Consider the following 19,305-nt stretch of genomic DNA (forward strand, 5'->3'; position numbering starts at 1 on the left):
GCTATACAATACCCATGGTGTAGCCTATCGGTGATTTTCTGTGACAAACAGTATGGATTGTATAGCGTTAACGTATAGTAGGCCTACAGTATACGTACGCTAGCGCTGCTGCGTGTGTAGCCGATTTATGTGATCTCGTTTCATATCTACAACATGGGTTCAAATCCCAGGCACACCACAATCAGGACAGTGACAGATCACAGCAACAGCCGGTGTATTCTAAACAGGTTTATTTAGCTAAACAAATTAAATAACATATAATACAAGGTGTGTGTCTTTAATTATTACAAAGCCTATTATCAACATTAGTTAAATACAGTATCTGTCGAGTCGGGGTGTGTGTGTGTGTGTGTAATATTGGGCAGCATTGAATAATACACCTCATCCAAGTTCAAGTAAACATGAATCCAAAAACATCATCGTCATCATCATCATAGGAAACGGTCTAGTGAAATGCGTCGTCTGGTTCTGGTTACTGGTCAGTTTCTCAGTGTCTATCTGGAACACTGTGTGTTTTCCTCTCTGAGGGGCAGACTGCTGGTTCTGTACCTCCACACCTGGGAGGAGAGGGAGAGAGGAGAGGTGGAGAGGAGGAGAGAGAAGGGAGGGAGAGGAGAGGGAGAGAGGAAGGAGGGAGGGAGAGAAAGATGCCTTAATAATATGAACATCTGTGTCTGCTCAGTACCGTGCAGTGTCTCTGTGCCCAACAGTCCAGAACGCTGAGGGAGACCCCCCCTGATGAGGTCCTCAGACATCCTCATCCATATGAGCTGACCCCCCCCTGATCAGGTCCTCAGACATCCTCATCCATATTAGCTGAGGGAGACCCCCCCCTGATCAGGTCCTCAGACATCCTCATCCATATGAGCTGACAGGTTTAGAAATCTTAAATCGTTTTGCAGTGCCTACAACATGGTAAAGGCTATTTCCTCATCAAATGTTGTATTAATTTAATCACTGCCCTTTTTCTTGAGTAAATTAATTCACTGATTTAAAACTGATCACAAACAAGCATCAGTTTGTATACAGTTTTCTATAAAATCACTGATAGGGTAAAATCGTGTTGCACCACAAGGCATGCGCTGCGTGTGCGTAGTATGGGGTGGGAGTCCAGGGCACCAGATATTGATTTAATCATGACATTGCATAACTGAAAAACTGATTTAATTTTTTTTAATGAAATCATTTTTTTTTTTTTTTTTTTTTTTTTTTACAAAGTGTGTTTACCTTTATAGAACCGTTAGTGAGGGGGCGGGGTCTGGGGCGTGGCCTAGTGGTTGCTAGGGAACTGCCCGTGTGTGTTGATGGACTGCTGAAGCTTCTCCTCTTTGGCCCTTCTGCTGTGACAGAGCTGTGGAGCAGAGAACACACACACACGCGCGCACGCACACGCACACACACACACACACACACACACACACACACACACACACACACACACACACACACATACATACATACACACACACACACACACACAGTAGGTTTCTTGTTCACAGTAGGTTTCTTGTTCACAGTAGGTTATCTTGTCACACATCTTTCAAGGGTACAGATAGCTGTGTGTCCACCATGCATGACGGCTGCCAATGACTGCAGGGACAGAGCAGGACCGTATTGACCTGAATATACTGAGAGATAGGGTTCCCCCTGGAAAAACGTCTGGAAAAATGGGCTCGTCTTATATTCGGGGTCTAGACTTTGACATGTTATTATACATGGTGAACAACAGGTGGCGCCAAATAGCCTGTTCCCCTCCTGACTGAAGCCAGCCAACATTGCTCACAACTAGTTAGAGCACCAGTCGGCCGTAAGCTTGTTACCTCCCATGTATTTTCAAACGTGAAAAGTACGGCAGTGAAAAACAAGTCTGGTAATCGTGAGTTTGTCATTGGGATGGTTTATTCCTGCCTGTTATTTTCACCATTTCGGTTCTTGAAGTGGCATTTCTGGGGGGTACGTTTTCACATTCGAGTCAACCGGGACTTCCTGGTTCGGTGCATTAGGCCTGCGTCAGATAGACCACATGGCTGTTTTTCCACTGTGAGATGGACAGCCTACTGGTACTTGCTATTAGAAATAGCCTACCAAATAGACTATATTTTCATAAAAGAGAATAACAGCCTACCTTATTCAATGTGTTTTTATTATCATTATTTCCAATAAAACATATTTCTTTACAGAAACTATTTTTCAAAAAATGACTCTAGAAAAAAGGGGGTTGTTCTTATGATCAGGGTGGTCTTATATTGGGGTCATACAGGACTTAGCGAGGCGTTTAGCCCTCTTTCTGGGCATCCCCAGTCACCGGAACCATTACGACCAACCTGTGTGTTTGTCCTAGGCTGTCAAATATGAACACAGGAAGTCTGCATCCCTACCCTAGCTCTGACGGTATTCAGGAGAGGTTGGTACGTAATGACCCTGGTCATGAAGGATTCCTCTAGGCTAGGGTTAAATGTGCAGGCTACCTCCAGAACAAACACCTCTTTAGACGCTTCATTAACAACAACAACAACAACAACAACAACAACACCTGGTGTATCAGCAGACTGATGTGTAAAAGTGTCTGGGTTACTGCAGAGATGGAACATGATGGGATCAACACAGGAATGTTTTGTTCGTTCTCACTGAGGTTGGAAAATGGCGAGATATGGGTTTTACCATCAACTCCTCTACAATCCTTTGTAAGCATAACAGCCATTCAAGATGTCTGACTCTCTCTCCCTCTCTCTCTCTCTCTCTCTCTCTCTCTCTCTCACACACACAGACCCCTCCCCTCCTACCGTCCTCTTCTCCATGAAGCTGGACAGGAAGTCGTCTATCTCCCTCCGTCCCTCCAGGAAGCCCTCGGCCGTCTCCTCCGACTCCTCCTCGGCCTGGTGGGCCGCTACCTTCACACGGGCCTGCAGGGCACTGAGACTGCAACCCTGCAGGAGAGACGCGCCTTCATGACTGGGAGAGACACGCCTTTATGACTGGGAGAGACCCCTTTATGACTGGGAGAGACCCCTTTATGACTGGGAGAGACCCCTTTATGACTGGGAGAGACCCCTTTATGACTGGGAGAGACCCCTTTAAGACTGGGAGAGACCCCTTTATGACTGGGAGAGAGGAGAGAGACATGTCTTTATGACTGGAGGAGATAGAGGAGGAGGAGAGAGAGAGAGAGAGAAGAGGATAGACAGAGAGAGGAGGAGAGACAGAGAGAGAGAGAGAGAAGAGGAGAGACAGAGAGGAGAGACAGAGGAGAGAAAGAGAGAGAAGAGGAGAGACAGAGGAGGATAGACAGAGAGGAGAGAAAGAGGAGAGAAAGAGAGGAGGAGAGAGAGAGAGAAAGGAGAGAGAAGAGGAGAGAGAGAGAAGAGGAGAGAGAGAGCAGGAGACACAGAGAGAGGAGAGAGAGAGGAGAGAGGAGGAGAGAGGATAGAGGAGGAGAAAGGAGAGTAGAGATGTGACGGTATGAAAATGTCATATCACGATTATAGTGAGCAAATACGATCACGGTTATGAGTATTATTATTATTATAAGATGCGCTGAACATTTTCAAAAACTACTGATACACTGAAATCCCTTCTCTGAGTTTGATATTGAAAACCACAAATCAAATGAGCAGCACTTTCTGTTTGCATTAACACTAAGATAACGGAGACAGTTGAAGTATTTACAAGTGAGTTTTTCAAGGTGCGGAAATCAAACACGGTTTTAGTGATCATTTTATCATGATAAATGTAATGGAAATTTACCACGGGTTATCATTACATCCCTAGAGGAGAGATGGAAAGAGGAGGAGAGACAGAGAGAGGAGAGAGAGAGAGAGAGAGAGGAGGAGAGAGCGAGAGAGGAGGAGAGAGAGAGAGGAGGGAGAGAGAGAGGAGGAGAGAGCGAGAGAGAGGAGAGAGAGAGAGGAGGGAGAGAGAGAGAGAGGAGAGACAGAGAGAGGAGACAGAGAGAGAGGAGGAGAGAGAGGAGAGACAGAGAGAGGAGGAGGAGAGTGTGTAGCTCCTTACCTCACTGAGCTCGTGCTGTCTCTGCATCTTTGTCTCAAAGGCTGACTTCATCTGGGTCAGCTGTTCGTACTGTCAACAACAACAAGGTTTAATACTCAGAATAGCCAGTAGCAAGAACAATATCCCATATTCATATTTATTAACATATTTATGAATGTATTAAACATAATTAGTCAAGTATTTATTATTATTATTATTATTCTATGGAGCACCTCCTCCAGACCTTGTAGATTATTTGTTAATGTATTTCTTAGTATTTGTTAATGTATTGGTTTCCTCCAGACCTTGTAGAGTATCTCCTGCCTCTTCCCTTCCAGCTGGGGCTCCAGATGAAGGTTCATCTCTTAAGGAGCAGACAGACAAAAACAACAACAACAACATCAACACAAACAACATCAACACAAACAACATCAACACAGGCAGTTTGACACACTGTGTTTCATGGCCTATAATAGGGCACCATACCCTGAATATATAACCCTTCACTGAACTGACAGGAAAGCCATTAAAACACTGCATACTTGTAACCACTATACAGTACTGCATAGCTAAGCTTTAACAATGTTAAGTGATGTTTGTATGTAGTGATGTTTATGTGATGTGTAATGTTAATTTTGTCGTGCTAGTGGCTCAAGTATTGTGTACTAGCTGTTGTGTTTTTAGCGTAAACAAACAAACACAAACACAAACAAAGAGCTGTGGCACAGGGCATCATGCGTGTTTGTTTTCCAGCCTGTATAAAGCCACTGTGCTGTACCGACTATACTACTATGATAGTGGTTAGGGTAACGCCGACAGGAAGTGATGTCATCGCCGACAGGAAGTGCCGTACTCACTGGCCATGTCTACGATGCTGTTGACCAGCTCGTCCTTGTCGGCCGTGATCTGTTTGAGCTGCGGTAGACAGACAAACAGCTCCAGCAACACATCCTCCCGCTCGCTCACCTCCTTCAGCTGGGACACACTGGAGAACACACACACACACACACACACACACACACACACACACACACACACACACACACACACACACACACACACACGAACACACACAAGCAAATATCAGAACCCAGGACAAGGGAGGGGGTGATTTCAGAGGCTGAGTTAAAACCACGTGTGTTGAGGTAGGGAGTGTTGAGGTAGGGAGTGTTGAGGTAGGGAGTGTCTGGGTAGGGAGTGTCTGGGTAGGGAGTGTTGAGGTAGGGAGTGTCTGGGTAGGGAGTGTTGAGGTAGGGAGTGTTGAGGTAGGGAGTGTTACGGTAGGGAGTGTTGAGGTAGGGAGTGTTGAGGTAGGGAGTGTTGAGGTAGGGAGTGTTGAGGTAGGGAGTGTCGAGGTAGGGAGTGTCTGGGTAGGGAGTGTCGAGGTAGGGAGTGTTGAGGTAGGGAGTGTTACGGTAGGGAGTGTTGAGGTAGGGAGTGTTGAGGTAGGGAGTGTTGAGGTAGGGAGTGTCTGGGTAGGGAGTGTTGAGGTAGGGAGTGTTGAGGTAGGGAGTGTCGAGGTAGGGAGTGTCGAGGTAGGGAGTGTCTGGGTAGGGAGTGTCGAGGTAGGGAGTGTTGAGGTAGGGAGTGTTGAGGTAGGGAGTGTTGAGGTAGGGAGTGTCGAGGTAGGGAGTGTCTGGGTAGGGAGTGTTACGGTAGGGAGTGTCTGGGTAGGGAGTGTTGAGGTAGGGAGTGTCTGGGTAGGGAGTGTTGAGGTAGGGAGTGTTGAGGTAGGGAGTGTTGAGGTAGGGAGTGTTGAGGTAGGGAGTGTTACGGTAGGGAGTGTCTGGGTAGGGAGTGTCGAGGTAGGGAGTGTTGAGGTAGGGAGTGTTGAGGTAGGGAGTGTTGAGGTAGGGAGTGTTGAGGTAGGGAGTGTTACGGTAGGGAGTGTCTGGGTAGGGAGTGTTGAGGTAGGGAGTGTTGAGGTAGGGAGTGTCTGGGTAGGGAGTGTTGAGGTAGGGAGTGTCTGGGTAGGGAGTGTTGAGGTAGAGAGTGTTGAGGTAGGGAGTGTTGAGGTAGGGAGTGTCTGGGTAGGGAGTGTTGAGGTAGGGAGTGTCGAGGTAGGTAGTGTCGAGGTAGGGAGTGTCTGGGTAGGGAGTGTTGAGGTAGGGAGTGTCTGGGTAGGGAGTGTCGAGGTAGGGAGTGTTACGGTAGGGAGTGTTGAGGTAGGGAGTGTTGAGGTAGGGAGTGTTGAGGTAGGGAGTGTTGAGGTAGGGAGTGTTGAGGTAGGGAGTGTTGAGGTAGGGAGTGTTGAGGTAGGGAGTGTTGAGGTAGGGAGTGTTGAGGTAGGGAGTGTCTGGGTAGGGAGTGTTGAGGTAGGGAGTGTCTGGGTAGGGAGTGTTGAGGTAGGGAGTGTTACGGTAGGGAGTGTTACGGTAGGGAGTGTTGAGGTAGGGAGTGTTGAGGTAGGGAGTGTTGAGGTAGGGAGTGTTGAGGTAGGGAGTGTTGAGGTAGGGAGTGTCTGGGTAGGGAGTGTTGAGGTAGGGAGTGTCTGGGTAGGGAGTGTTGAGGTAGGGAGTGTTGAGGTAGGGAGTGTCTGGGTAGGGAGTGTTGAGGTAGGGAGTGTCTGGGTAGGGAGTGTTGAGGTAGGGAGTGTTGAGGTAGGGAGTGTTGAGGTAGGGAGTGTTGAGGTAGGGAGTGTCTGGGTAGGGAGTGTCTGGGTAGGGAGTGTTGAGGTAGGGAGTGTTGAGGTAGGGAGTGTTGAGGTAGGGAGTGTTGAGGTAGGGAGTGTTGAGGTAGGGAGTGTTGAGGTAGGGAGTGTTGAGGTAGGGAGTGTCTGGGTAGGGAGTGTCGAGGTAGGGAGTGTCTGGGTAGGGAGTGTCTGGGTAGGGAGTGTCTGGGTAGGGAGTGTCTGGGTAGGGAGTGTCTGGGTAGGGAGTGTCTGGGTAGGGAGTGTTGAGGTAGGGAGTGTTGAGGTAGGGAGTGTTGAGGTAGGGAGTGTCTGGGTAGGGAGTGTTGAGGTAGGGAGTGTCTGGGTAGGGAGTGTCGAGGTAGGGAGTGTCTGGGTAGGGAGTGTCTGGGTAGGGAGTGTCTGGGTAGGGAGTGTCTGGGTAGGGAGTGTTGAGGTAGGGAGTGTTGAGGTAGGGAGTGTCTGGGTAGGGAGTGTTGAGGTAGGGAGTGTCTGGGTAGGGAGTGTCGAGGTAGGGAGTGTCTGGGTAGGGAGTGTCTGGGTAGGGAGTGTCTGGGTAGGGAGTGTCTGGGTAGGGAGTGTCTGGGTAGGGAGTGTCTGGGTAGGGAGTGTTGAGGTAGGGAGTGTTGAGGTAGGGAGTGTTGAGGTAGGGAGTGTCTGGGTAGGGAGTGTTGAGGTAGGGAGTGTCTGGGTAGGGAGTGTCGAGGTAGGGAGTGTCTGGGTAGGGAGTGTCTGGGTAGGGAGTGTCTGGGTAGGGAGTGTCTGGGTAGGGAGTGTTGAGGTAGGGAGTGTTGAGGTAGGGAGTGTCTGGGTAGGGAGTGTCGAGGTAGGGAGTGTCTGGGTAGGGAGTGTCTGGGTAGGGAGTGTCTGGGTAGGGAGTGTCGAGGTAGGGAGTGTCGAGGTAGGGAGTGTTGAGGTAGGGAGTGTCGAGGTAGGGAGTGTTGAGGTAGGGAGTGTTGAGGTTTGCGTACCTCATGTCTGAGAGCTCGGGAAATGATTCTGGAATCTCGGGCATCTTGTACATGTGGCCGTTCATCCCACTCTACAGGACAGGGAGACAATTCATCACACCGAGACAGAGGGCCATCTCACACACACACACACACACCCCCAACCCCATCTCACACACACACACACACCCAACCCCATCTCACACACACACACCCCCAACCCCATCTCACACACACACACACACACACCCCCAACCCCATCTCACACACACACACCCCCAACCCCATCTCACACACACACACACACACACCCCCAACCCCATCTCACACACACACACCCCCAACCCCATCTCACACACACACACACACACACCCCCAACCCCATCTCACACACACACCCCCAACCCCATCTCACACACACACCCCCAACCCCATCTCACACACACACACACACACACCCCCAACCCCATCTCACACACACACCCCCAACCCCATCTCACACACACACACACACACACCCCCAACCCCATCTCACACACACACCCCCAACCTCATCTCACACACACACACACACACACACACACCCCCAACCCCATCTCACACACACACACACACACACACACACACACACCCCCAACCCCATCTCACACACACACCCCCAACCCCATCTCACACACACACACACACACCCCCAACCCCATCTCACACACACACACACACACACCCCCAACCCCATCTCACACACACACCCCCAACCCCATCTCACACACACACACACACACCCCCAACACCATCTCACACACACACACCCCCAACCCCATCTCACACACACACACACACACACACTCAACACCATCTCACACACACACACCCCCAACCCCATCTCACACACACACACACACACCCCCAACACCATCTCACACACACACACACACACCAACACCATCTCACACACACACACCCCCAACAACATCTCACACATACACACCCCCAACACCATCTCACACACACACCCCCAACCCCATCTCACACACACACACACACACACACACACCCAACACCATCTCACACACACACACACACACCCCCAACCCCATCTCACACACACACACACACACACACACACCCAACACCATCTCACACACACACACACACACCCCCAACACCATCTCACACACACACACCCCCAACAACATCTCTCACACACACACACACACACACACCCAACCCCATCTCACACACACACACACACACCCCCAACACCATCTCACACACACACACCCCCAACAACATCTCTCACACACACACACACACACACACCCAACCCCATCTCACACACACACACACACACCCCCAACACCATCTCACACACACACACCCCCAACCCCATCTCACACACACACACACACACACACCCAACACCATCTCACACACACACACACACACCAACACCATCTCACACACACACACCCCCAACAACATCTCACACATACACACCCCCAACACCATCTCACACACACACCCCCAACCCCATCTCACACACACACACACACACACACACCCAACACCATCTCACACACACACACACACACCCCCAACACCATCTCACACACACACACACCCCCAACACCATCTCACACACACACACCCCCAACACCATCTCACACACACCCCCAACACCATCTCACACACACACCCCCAACACCATCTCACACACACCCCCAACACCATCTCACACACACACCCCCAACACCATCTAACATACCCCCCCAACACCATCTCACACACACACACCCAGGGGTGAAAATTCACTTTAGATTAGACTGTAGATGAAAAACTCTACCGGACAAGTATACATTTTTTTCAGATAGCCTTCCGAAATCTAGTCGCCAATTGGAAATTTTACCTGCATTTCGCCAGTGGCAGGTGTTAATTTTCAGCCCTGCACACACCCCAACACCATCTCATATACATACCCCCCAACACCATCTAAATCACCCCCCAACACCATCTAACACACCCCCCAACACCATCTCATATACATACCCCCGCAACACCATCTAACATACATATGTCTGTTACAGGCTCCCAGCTGTTTGTCTGTTACAGGCTCCCAGCTGAATGTCTGTTACAGGCTCCCAGCTGTTTGTCTGTTACAGGCTCCCAGCTGAATGTCTGTTACAGGCTCCCAGCTGTTTGTCTGTTACAGGCTCCCAGCTGTTTGTCTGTTACAGGCTCCCAGCTGTTTGTCTGTTACAGGCTCCCAGCTGAATGTCTGTTACAGGCTCCCAGCTGAATGTCTGTTACAGGCTCCCAGCTGAATGTCTCAGTTGGTGTTTCATGGACAGCTGGCATCACAGGAAGAATTTCCAAGCCAATGGACAATAAATGCTATCAAACCTGGAAGGCTGCTAGTAGGTTATCAGGGTTGTTGTTGTTGTTTACCTGGGAGTCTGCTAGTAGGTTATCAGGGTTGTTGTTGTTGACCTGGGAGTCTGCTAGTAGGTTATCTGTGTTGTTGTTGTTGACCTGGGAGTCTGCTAGTAGGTTATCTGTGTTGTTGTTGTTGTTTACCTGGGAGTCTGCTAGTAAGTTATCTGTGTTGTTGTTGTTGTTGACCTGGGAGTCTGCTAGTAGGTTGTCTGTGTTGTTGTTGTTGTTGACCTGGGAGTCTGCTAGTAGGTTGTCGGTGTTGTTGTTGTTGTTGACCTGGGAGTCTGCTAGTAGGTTGTCTGTGTTGTTGTTGTTGTTAACCTGGGAGTCTGCTAGTAGTTTATCAGTGTTGTTGTTGTTGTTTACCTGGGAGTCTGCTAGTAGTTTATCAGTGTTGTTGTTGTTGACCTGGGAGTCTGCTAGTAGGTTGTCTGTGTTGTTGTTGTTGTTTACCTGGGAATCTGCTAGTAGTTTATCAGTGTTGTTGTTGTTGTTTACCTGGGAGTCTGTGGTGGGTACTGGCAGGGGCAGGTCAGTGATGAGGCCGTAGGCGGGGGCAGCAGCCCTGGGGGGGCAGTGTGGGGGTTCTCCTACCCCGGGCTGGGGCTGGGGGGCGGGGGCAGGACCCATGGGGGGGCGGGGGCCGTAGTGGAAGCCCTGAGAGGGGTAGGAGGGCAGACAGCCCGACGGCTTGTACATGCTGCTGAGAGGGGGGAGAGAGGAGGGAGAGGGAGGATGAGGGAGGGGGGAGAGAGGATGAGGGAGGATGAGGGAGGAGGGAGAGGGAGGATGAGGGAGGGGGGGGAGAGAGGGTGAAGGAGGATGGAGAGAGAGGATGAGGGAGGATGGAGAGAGGATGAGGGAGAGAGAGGATGGAGGATGGAGAGGGAGGATGAGGGAGAGGATGAGAGAGGATGAGGGAGGAGGGAGAGGGAGGATGAGGGAGAGGATGAGGGAGGATGGAGAGAGGATGAGGGAGGAAGGAGAGAGGATGGAGAGGGAGGATGGGGAAGGAAGGAAGGTAACCAGACAGGGAGGGAGAGGACACAGTCAAAATACTGTCCTTTGTCCTTCTGAATTTAGGCTCTTCTCAAATCTAGAAATCGCTATGTTGCAATCAGTGAATTTCCCCTGAAAACATGACCCCATGACAGGTGTGGGAGGTCACATGACAGGAGTGTGGGAGGTCACATGACAGGAGTGTGGGAGGTCACATGACAGGAGTGTGGGAGGTCACATGACAGCGACAGGAACTCACTAGGGGAAGCCGGAGGACCCAGACATCAGGGCAGGCGGACTCTTCCAGAACTCATCCAGCAGACTCTGAATCACCTTCCCCAGGTCTGAGTGCATGCCAAACTACACACGCACACACACACACACACACAAACACACACACACACACACACGCACACAGTGAGCCTTAAGACACATACAGGAGGAGCAGAGCTTTGCGTTTCACTCTGTACTTTACTGATGACCTAACGTTGAACTGATTGTTAACCTGGTGACCTGGGCTGAGTTTCCCAGAGGCATCGTAGCGCTATGATGAACGCCATAGCTAGCGATGAACACTTAGAGACTAGCCTACGGTAGGTCAGGGTTAGAGACTAGTCTACGGTAGGTAGGTCAGGGTTAGAGACTAGTCTACGGTAGGTAGGTCAGGGTTAGAGACTAGCCTACGGTAGGTAGGTCAGGGTTAGAGACTAGCCTACGGTAGGTCAGGGTTAGAGACTAGTCTACGGTAGGTAGGTCAGGGTTAGAGACTAGTCTACGGTAGGTAGGTCAGGGTTAGAGACTAGCCTACGGTAGGTGAGGGTTAGAGACTAGCCTACGGTAGGTCAGGGTTAGAGACTAGTCTACGGTAGGTCAGGGTTAGAGACTAGTCTACGGTAGGTAGGTCAGGGTTAGAGACTAGTCTACGGTAGGTAGGTCAGGGTTAGAGACTAGTCTACGGTAGGTAGGTCAGGGTTAGAGACTAGCCTACGGTAGGTAGGTCAGGGTTAGAGACTATCCTACGGTAGGTCAGGGTCAGAGACTAGTCTACGGTAGGTAGGTCAGGGTTAGAGACTAGTCTACGGTAGGTAGGTCAGGGTTAGAGACTAGTCTACGGTAGGTAGGTCAGGGTTAGAGACTAGCCTACGGTAGGTAGGTCAGGGTTAGAGACTAGTCTACGGTAGGTAGGTCAGGGTTAGAGACTAGTCTACGGTAGGTAGGTCAGGGTTAGAGACTAGTCTACGGTAGGTAGGTCAGGGTTAAAGACTAGTCTACGGTAGGTAGGTCAGGGTTAGAGACTAGCCTACGGGAGGTAGGTCAGGGTTAGAGACTAGCCTACGGTAGGTAGGTCAGGGTTAGAGACTAGTCTACGGTAGGTAGGTCAGGGTTAGAGACTAGTCTACGGTAGGTAGGTCAGGGTTAAAGACTAGTCTACGGTAGGTAGGTCAGGGTTAGAGACTAGCCTACGGGAGGTAGGTCAGGGTTAGAGACTAGCCTACGGTAGGTAGGTCAGGGTTAGAGACTAGTCTACGGTAGGTAGGTCAGGGTTAGAGACTAGCCTACGGGAGGTAGGTCAGGGTTAGAGACTAGCCTACGGTAGGTAGGTCAGGGTTAGAGACTAGCCTACGGTAGGTAGGTCAGGGTTAGAGACTAGTCTACGGTAGGTAGGTCAGGGTTAGAGACTAGTCTACGGTAGGTAGGTCAGGGTTAGAGACTAGTCTACGGTAGGTAGGTCAGGGTTAGAGACTAGCCTACGGTAGGTAGGTCAGGGTTAGAGACAAGTCTACGGTAGGTAGGTCAGGGTTAGAGACTAGCCTACGGTAGGTAGGTCAGGGTTAGAGACTAGTCTACGGTAGGTAGGTCAGGGTTAGAGACTAGCCTACGGTAGGTAGGTCAGGGTTAGAGACAAGTCTACGGTAGGTAGGTCAGGGTTAAAGACTAGTCTACGGTAGGTAGGTCAGGGTTAAAGACTAGTCTACGGTAGGTAGGTCAGGGTTAGAGACTAGCCTACGGTAGGTAGGTCAGGGTTAGAGACTAGTCTACGGTAGGTAGGTCAGGGTTCGAGACTAGTCTACGGTAGGTAGGTCAGGGTTAGAGACAAGTCTACGGTAGGTCAGGGTAATATAAGAGCGTTGATGACTATCAAAGCGAAAGTGACTGAATAAGCCTACCCATTACTTTTCATTTGGCAATTTGGATTGCTTGTAATTAGGCCTACGTGACCAGCAGCCATGGCGTGATTGATTGGTGTAAGATTAATTTCGCTTTCAATTTAAGACTTGTAAGGCTGCATCCATCAATCTCAAAATGAAAGCGAAATTACTCTAACACCAAATACCTGTTTACCCCGTTAATTAATAACAACCCATTTATGTTAGGGATATGACAGTCAGCCTTTAAAAAAAATAGAATATTTTAGAATCTGAATATTTTACCATAGGGTAGCCTACATTTGGTCGCAGTCTCCGCTCACGTCCAAATTGAGAAACGCCCAAGTTGCCGTGGAAATGACCGTATGTCCAGTTTTCTGTCCTATGATGTTCTTAGTAAATGAGGGTTCTTTTTCTCTACTAAAGGAGACCAGCAGTATCTCAAAACATGAACCTGAGACGAAGGGCCTAACTGGAATTGTAGCCTAGCTAGTAGGGAACACCGCACCTACACACACACACACACACACACACACACAGGCTGGTAGAGTTTAATACAGCCGTTCGATTCCTGTCTGTGGGTTGCATGCATGAATGAATGAATGAATGAATAAATAAATAACTGAATGAATGAAAGGACTCACGTTGGTGATGAGAGGGCTGGTCACCATGGTGCCATTGTTACTGTCCACCAGGTGGTGACCTACTGGGGGGTAGACGCTGACCACGGGCTTCTCCTGGGGGAACTGGGGGGGCAGCAGACTGGGGGGGTAGAGGAGGGAGGAGAAGAGGGAGGGAGGGGGTAGAGGAGGAGAAGAGGGAGGGGGGGGTAGAGGAGGAGAAGAGGGGGGGGGGAAGGAGAGGAGGAGAAGAGGGGGGGGAAGGAGAGGAGGAGAAGAGGGAGGGGTAGAGGAGGAGAAGAGGGAGGGGGGGGTAGAGGAGGAGAAGAGGGAGGGGGGTAGAGGAGAGGAGGAGAAGAGGGAGGGAGGGGGTAGAGGAGGGGAGGAGAAGAGGGGCGGGGTACAGGAGGGGAGGAGAAGAGGAGTGGGGGTAGAGGAGGGGAGAAGAGGGGGGGGTACAGGAGGGGAGGAGAGGGAGGGAGGAGGGGTACAGGAGGGGAGGAGAGGGAGGGAGGAGAGGGAGGGAGGAGAGTGGGGTACAGAGGACAGAGGGTGAGTGGATTAAAGAGTGACAGAACGCTCAGTTTTAAGCTGATAGGCCTGCACAAGATACACAAGAGTGCTGCTGTGGCCGTTCGGGGTAGTGGGTGTCAAGAGGTCACACTTAGGCCACAGGGGGGGCCTCTCCTCTGGGGTATCAATGGCACATCTCTATGGGACACCATCAACAGACACAACCCAGACTGACAACCAATGGTGATTAAGACATCATGTTAGGGTGACAGGCGACACATCTGTATGGTCACTCCTCCACCAATCTAGCTTCACTAGGCCCTAACGGGCAGGCCTAGGCGTGGGGGGTGGGCCGAGAGAGAACTATTTAACGCCTCAACCAAACCTTGAGACTTTGATTTGGAAACGGTAGGCAACTCGGCCGGACAGATTCGCTGCTCCCCTATTAACATCGTGGTTCATAATTAGACGGTGCTGCAACTCTTATCAAGGCTTATTAAAACAAATTACACAACGCAGAGCAACAGAAGAAAAGACCTCAAAAGCCAATAGGGGGACTGTATTTCTTTAAACCAATCACAATTGTCTTTGGCAGAGCAGTTGCTAGGTAGTTGTTGTTTCACGTAGTCTGGATTGAATCTGATTGGGCGGACAACATAATCCGTCGCCACTAGTTGGGCAGTAATAAACGAATGACGAGCCTTATCCTCAAAACCTACATCCGTTGAGTCAGACTACTGGGGTGATAGCACTACCATGTTTCCCAAGAAAGCTCCACTGCTACTGCGCGCCTGTGTTAGTGTGGTCACGCCAGACGATGAGCAGGAACGTGGGACGTGTTCATGTTTACAGGAGAGACTGCAGACCTGGGAGAGGATCTGTAAACACAGTGACCCGCAGCCTGGACATCAATAGACTCTGGGGGAGGGGGGGACACACAGGAGATACTCACAAGCTGGGTGAAACCGGCTATCTGTGAGAGTGTGTGTGTGTGTGTGTGTGTGTGTGTATGTACGTGTGTCTGTGTGTGAGTGATTGTGTGTATGTGAGAGAGTGTGTGTATGGTAGGGCTGGGACTTTTGCCCCAAAATCATATTCGAAGTTCGTTTATTTATTAATAATAATATTCGAATATATTCGAATTATTATTAATAATATTTTTACCATTAAATTCTTACAGAAAGACCTACCTAGGTATTAAAATAAAGTTGTGCACATTCTGTCCACTAGTGGGCATTGTATCATAGGCAATATCGATCAGCAATGATGTTTTCAGAAGCATTAGGACGGAGGTGGGCTGAAACATTGTAGCTAAATCTGTCGGTGGAAAAATTATTTTTTTTAGCAGATGTCTTAGTTATATCAAGATTAAGCTAACTATTGGCACCGGTGTGCTTATTGGTGTCATATTTAATAAGTTTGAGTAATTTCACGATCGAGCTAGCTAACCACCTTTAGCTCAATGGTCTCAGTTGCTGGTTAGCGATGAGAGGGGGAGTCCCAGCCCAGTTGATAACCCTCCGTTGCGGGTTGGGGGGAAGCAACGGTCGGCTGGGATCCTGCCTCTCATAGTTAACCAGCAACTGGTCAGTGGACTGTACCAGGCAGCCTACGGTATGTCTGAATCAAAGGTTATCAAACAAGCTTGGGAACTAGCTGGCTAGGATAATTTAAGCATAACAATCCAACGGCTAACTCCCCCAAAAGAACCCCTCCACTGCACAAGCACCAACTCCAATAATAATAATAAGCACAAGCTACCGAGTGCAACGTTAGCCTTGCTAACGGAGATAATGAATTTGGAGAAGAGTGTTGCAGCTGGTGCTAAACGAGGCAAAGGAAGAATATTTTGTGGACTATTATCACATCCATTTCACAGTTGGGATTATACAGAAAGGTGAGGATCAAGCCTGTTGGATGACCAACTCAAATGCCTGGCTAGCTCAATATTGTTGTAAGTTTAACATGAATCGCATATGCGAGCCGGAGCCCGTCGCTTTCACTGGATGACTCGTGAAGCATGCTACATTTATCTCGCATACTAAACATGTTTTCGTGGAGTAGTACAGGTATGTACTAAATCGTATGTAGTAGGCGAGTTGCAGTATGTTCTTTATAGTATGTAATATGGACATTGGGACACGGCCCAAGCTCCTTGGTAAGGGCTGGGTCAGGGCGATCAACCTCCTTGTTTACATTTTGACTTGCTTACCGATTGGCTATTTGGATCCTGCCGCCACAGTCATACAACGACTATTTTTTAGTAACTAGTTAGTAGTTAGGCCTACTAGTTAAGACAACGCCTAAATTGCCGTGGTGCAACCGAAATAAGATACCAACTAATATGCGACTAACTAGTAGCAACTAAGAGTTTAGTCAGTGTTTAGGCGTGACTAAATGCTTGGGTTTAGACAAACTGGTGCAACCCAGTCTAGGGGTATAGATTTCGATCTCCTCCAGCGTGATTGTGGGCGTTGGCGAGGCCATTGTTCTGCTAACTAAGTGCTAACTAACGTCACCTCCTACAGGTCCAATAGCCTTGCTAATGAGCTCGCGATTGCAACTTCACCAGGCGTGAAAAACCCTCTGAATCTGAATCAAAAGCAACGTTTGCTAGCCAACACATTTACAAAACTTACAGGTTCGAATATTAAGGGCTGCCTAATATTCGTTCGAATACCAGTATTTCTGTCAATATTCGAATTATATTCGAATCCCGAAGTTCGGACTCCCAGCCCTAGTGTATGGCGTGTATAAACAGTATGTAAGTACCAGTCAAAAGTTTGGACATACCTTCTCAGTCATGGTGTGTGTGTGTGTGTGTGTGTGTGTGTGTGTGTCTATGTGCATACTCACACGTTGACACTGATCGTAGCGTTGTTGACTGTGAAAGGAACTCTGTACTCCACATCCTTCTGGATCTCTGCTAGGCTGAGAAGAAAAGAACAAACATTCAGGAAAAAAAACAGTGTGATACCGTTACACACTATTTTATAAATCACATTGCGTCGTGCAGGCCTGTAAGCCAGCATGGGTTTTATTTCAGAGAGAGGTGGCAAAAACAGCCAGATCTAACTATCAAAATTCACCCAGAAAAGGCAGGACTTTACTTTACTAATATTGTCCATTATTACAGCCGGCTAGCTAGCTAGCTAACACCTTATTCCTCTTCACACACAGATCTAACACCTTAGTCCTCTTCACACACAGATCTAACACCTTAGTCCTCTTCACACACAGATCTGTGAAGAGCTACGATGAGACAGGACCCTTAGCTTGGCAGGCTCTCTTAGTAAACAATGGATAAGACTTGAATCTGAGCAGTCACTGCACGGTCACCACGGGGGCTCCAGGGAGATCACGTGATGTGGCTGGCTAGCTAGCTGGCTTAACAGGCTAGCCGCCGATGCTAATGTCAACAACAACAAAAAAACAGTGTTAGTAAACAATCTCAACAAGCTGAAACTGGCTTATTTTCATAGCTTTCTTGCAAGCTAGATGGCAGACAGCTGATTAGCTACCGGGAGGTTTAGCATTGCTAAGCAGTAGTTGACAGCACAGAGCTGACTAGCCTAGCCTAGCATAGCCTAGCCTAGCATAGCCTAGCATAGCCTAGCATAGCCTAGCATAGCCTAGCATAGCCTAGCCTAGCCTAGCCTAGCTAGCAGTAGCCATGTACCTGGAGTGGGCAGTTCTGAGGGAGTCGATCTGCCGCTGCCGCTGCTGCTGGAGGCTGCTGAGAGGAGGGAGAGGTCCAGAGCCCTTGGACAGGGGGAAGAGCCAGTTCATCCTCTTCTGGACTGAATCGTGAGGCTGGTTCAGTGAAGTCGTAAAGGGTTCGGTGAAGTCGTAAAGGGTCGAAAGGTGCAGCCTCAACAAGGAGAGACGAGATGTACAAAAAATGATTGCCAGTCAAAAAAACATGTGTTAGCAATGTGGCTAGCTGCTACAAAAGAACAAAGTCGTCCTCGCTAACGACACATTCGTCCAGATTGAGCACTGTCACTCGCGGTAGGCTTAGCGAGGAGCTACCGAGCGCCGCCCCGGTTAACAAACAACAACAACAGTCTCCGGTGTGTGACCGTGGGCACTGTGGCTAAGTAGTTTGTGCACTACGTCATATGACGCGGTACACAAAATACACAGAAACAGTTTTAACATACGTCCAAAATACGTTAGAATTCACGGAGGCAAGTGATACTTCAGATTTATTTCCAAATTCAAAATTATTCAGGCATACCATATAATAAATTACATCTCAATGTTAAGGCAAGTCTCATTCCAAAGGTAGGCCGAATGGTATGTAGGCTACTGACAGTGGATTAGGCATTACGCCATAAAGAAGCTGGCACTGAGCACTTTTAAATTGACATTAACTGTTTGTCCACTAGGAGGTTCTAAACCTGCAGTATTCAAACATCTACTTTTGATGTAATAGAAAGATAAAGCATTCTACAAAAGATTGTAGTTTGATGTTTGTATTTATTTTTCCACATTATCTATCAAGATCAAGTATGGATGAACTGCAGAACAACATACACAAACAAATCAAGTGCAAAACCACTTAGATCACTTAGATTGGCCAATGGCCCCGGGCGCTTTCGCTTCCACCCCACCGCCCCTATGATCAATCAATCAACCTCTTTCCCGGGGACGCCCGGCGCCCTCCCCACCGGCCGGTCGCATAGCCTCTCAGTCCCGGAGAAGGAGGCGATGTGTAATTACATCTCCGAGTCCCTGGCCTCAGGCATCATCACCCCTTCCCAGTCCCCGGTGGCAGCGGGATTCTTCTTTGTGTCCAAGAAAGATGGAGGTCTGAGGCCCTGTATCGACTGCTGAACGACATCACCGTTAAAAACAAGTACCCTCTTCCTCTCATTGGTCTGGCTCTGAACCCAACATTAATGTTCCTTCCTTAGGTTAATCAATTTATTTCCTAAAATTGAACAGAATTTTTCAACTGACACTGACCTGAATTAATCATAATGATTATAATCTCATTATCTATCATGTATTCTCTCTCTCTC

At 49.1% G+C, this 19,305-nt stretch overlaps 1 protein-coding gene across 3 annotated transcripts; it reads right to left on the bottom strand.

Moving 5' to 3' along the window:
- Positions 1-223: 223 nt before the first annotated feature.
- vps37a (VPS37A subunit of ESCRT-I) lies at positions 224-18,356 on the bottom strand. Of its 3 annotated transcripts, none has more exons than XM_084454757.1 (12): positions 17,958-18,356; positions 17,135-17,209; positions 13,790-13,907; positions 11,258-11,358; positions 10,498-10,699; positions 7,588-7,658; positions 4,845-4,972; positions 4,293-4,351; positions 4,009-4,077; positions 2,784-2,927; positions 1,228-1,351; positions 224-557 (listed from the first exon to the last, which is right to left on the bottom strand). In XM_084454757.1, the coding sequence occupies exons 1-11, from the start codon at positions 18,065-18,067 to the stop codon at positions 1,271-1,273; spliced, it is 1,158 nt and encodes a 385-aa protein (XP_084310883.1). In that variant the 5' UTR covers positions 18,068-18,356; the 3' UTR covers positions 224-557; positions 1,228-1,270. The 3 variants fall into 3 exon arrangements, with proteins under 3 accessions (XP_084310883.1, XP_084310882.1, XP_084310884.1); XM_084454756.1 differs by having other exon boundaries at positions 10,498-10,702; XM_084454758.1 differs by lacking the exons at positions 224-557; positions 1,228-1,351; positions 2,784-2,927; ... (2 more) ...; positions 4,845-4,972; positions 7,588-7,658 and adding an exon at positions 9,736-10,320 and having other exon boundaries at positions 10,408-10,702.
- Between the last annotated feature and the right edge of the window lie 949 nt (positions 18,357-19,305).

The sequence above is a fragment of the Borostomias antarcticus genome, assembly GCF_949987555.1.
Source record: "Borostomias antarcticus genome assembly, chromosome: 20".
NCBI lineage: Eukaryota > Metazoa > Chordata > Actinopteri > Stomiiformes > Stomiidae > Borostomias > Borostomias antarcticus.

What these genes read in the sequence shown, in the direction of transcription:
- vps37a (XM_084454756.1), bottom strand. Translation starts at nt 18,067, where the DNA reads ATGAACTGGCTCTTCCCCCTGTCCAAGGGCTCTGGACCTCTCCCTCCT. An exon ending in GGGTCCTCCGGCTTCCCCTA is followed by an intron (nt 10,703 to 11,257) that starts GTGAGTTCCTGT and finishes CCCCCCTCTCAG; the next exon opens with CAGCATGTACAAGCCGTCGG. An exon ending in CAGCATCGTAGACATGGCCA is followed by an intron (nt 4,352 to 4,844) that starts GTGAGTACGGCA and finishes CTGCTCCTTAAG; the next exon opens with AGATGAACCTTCATCTGGAG.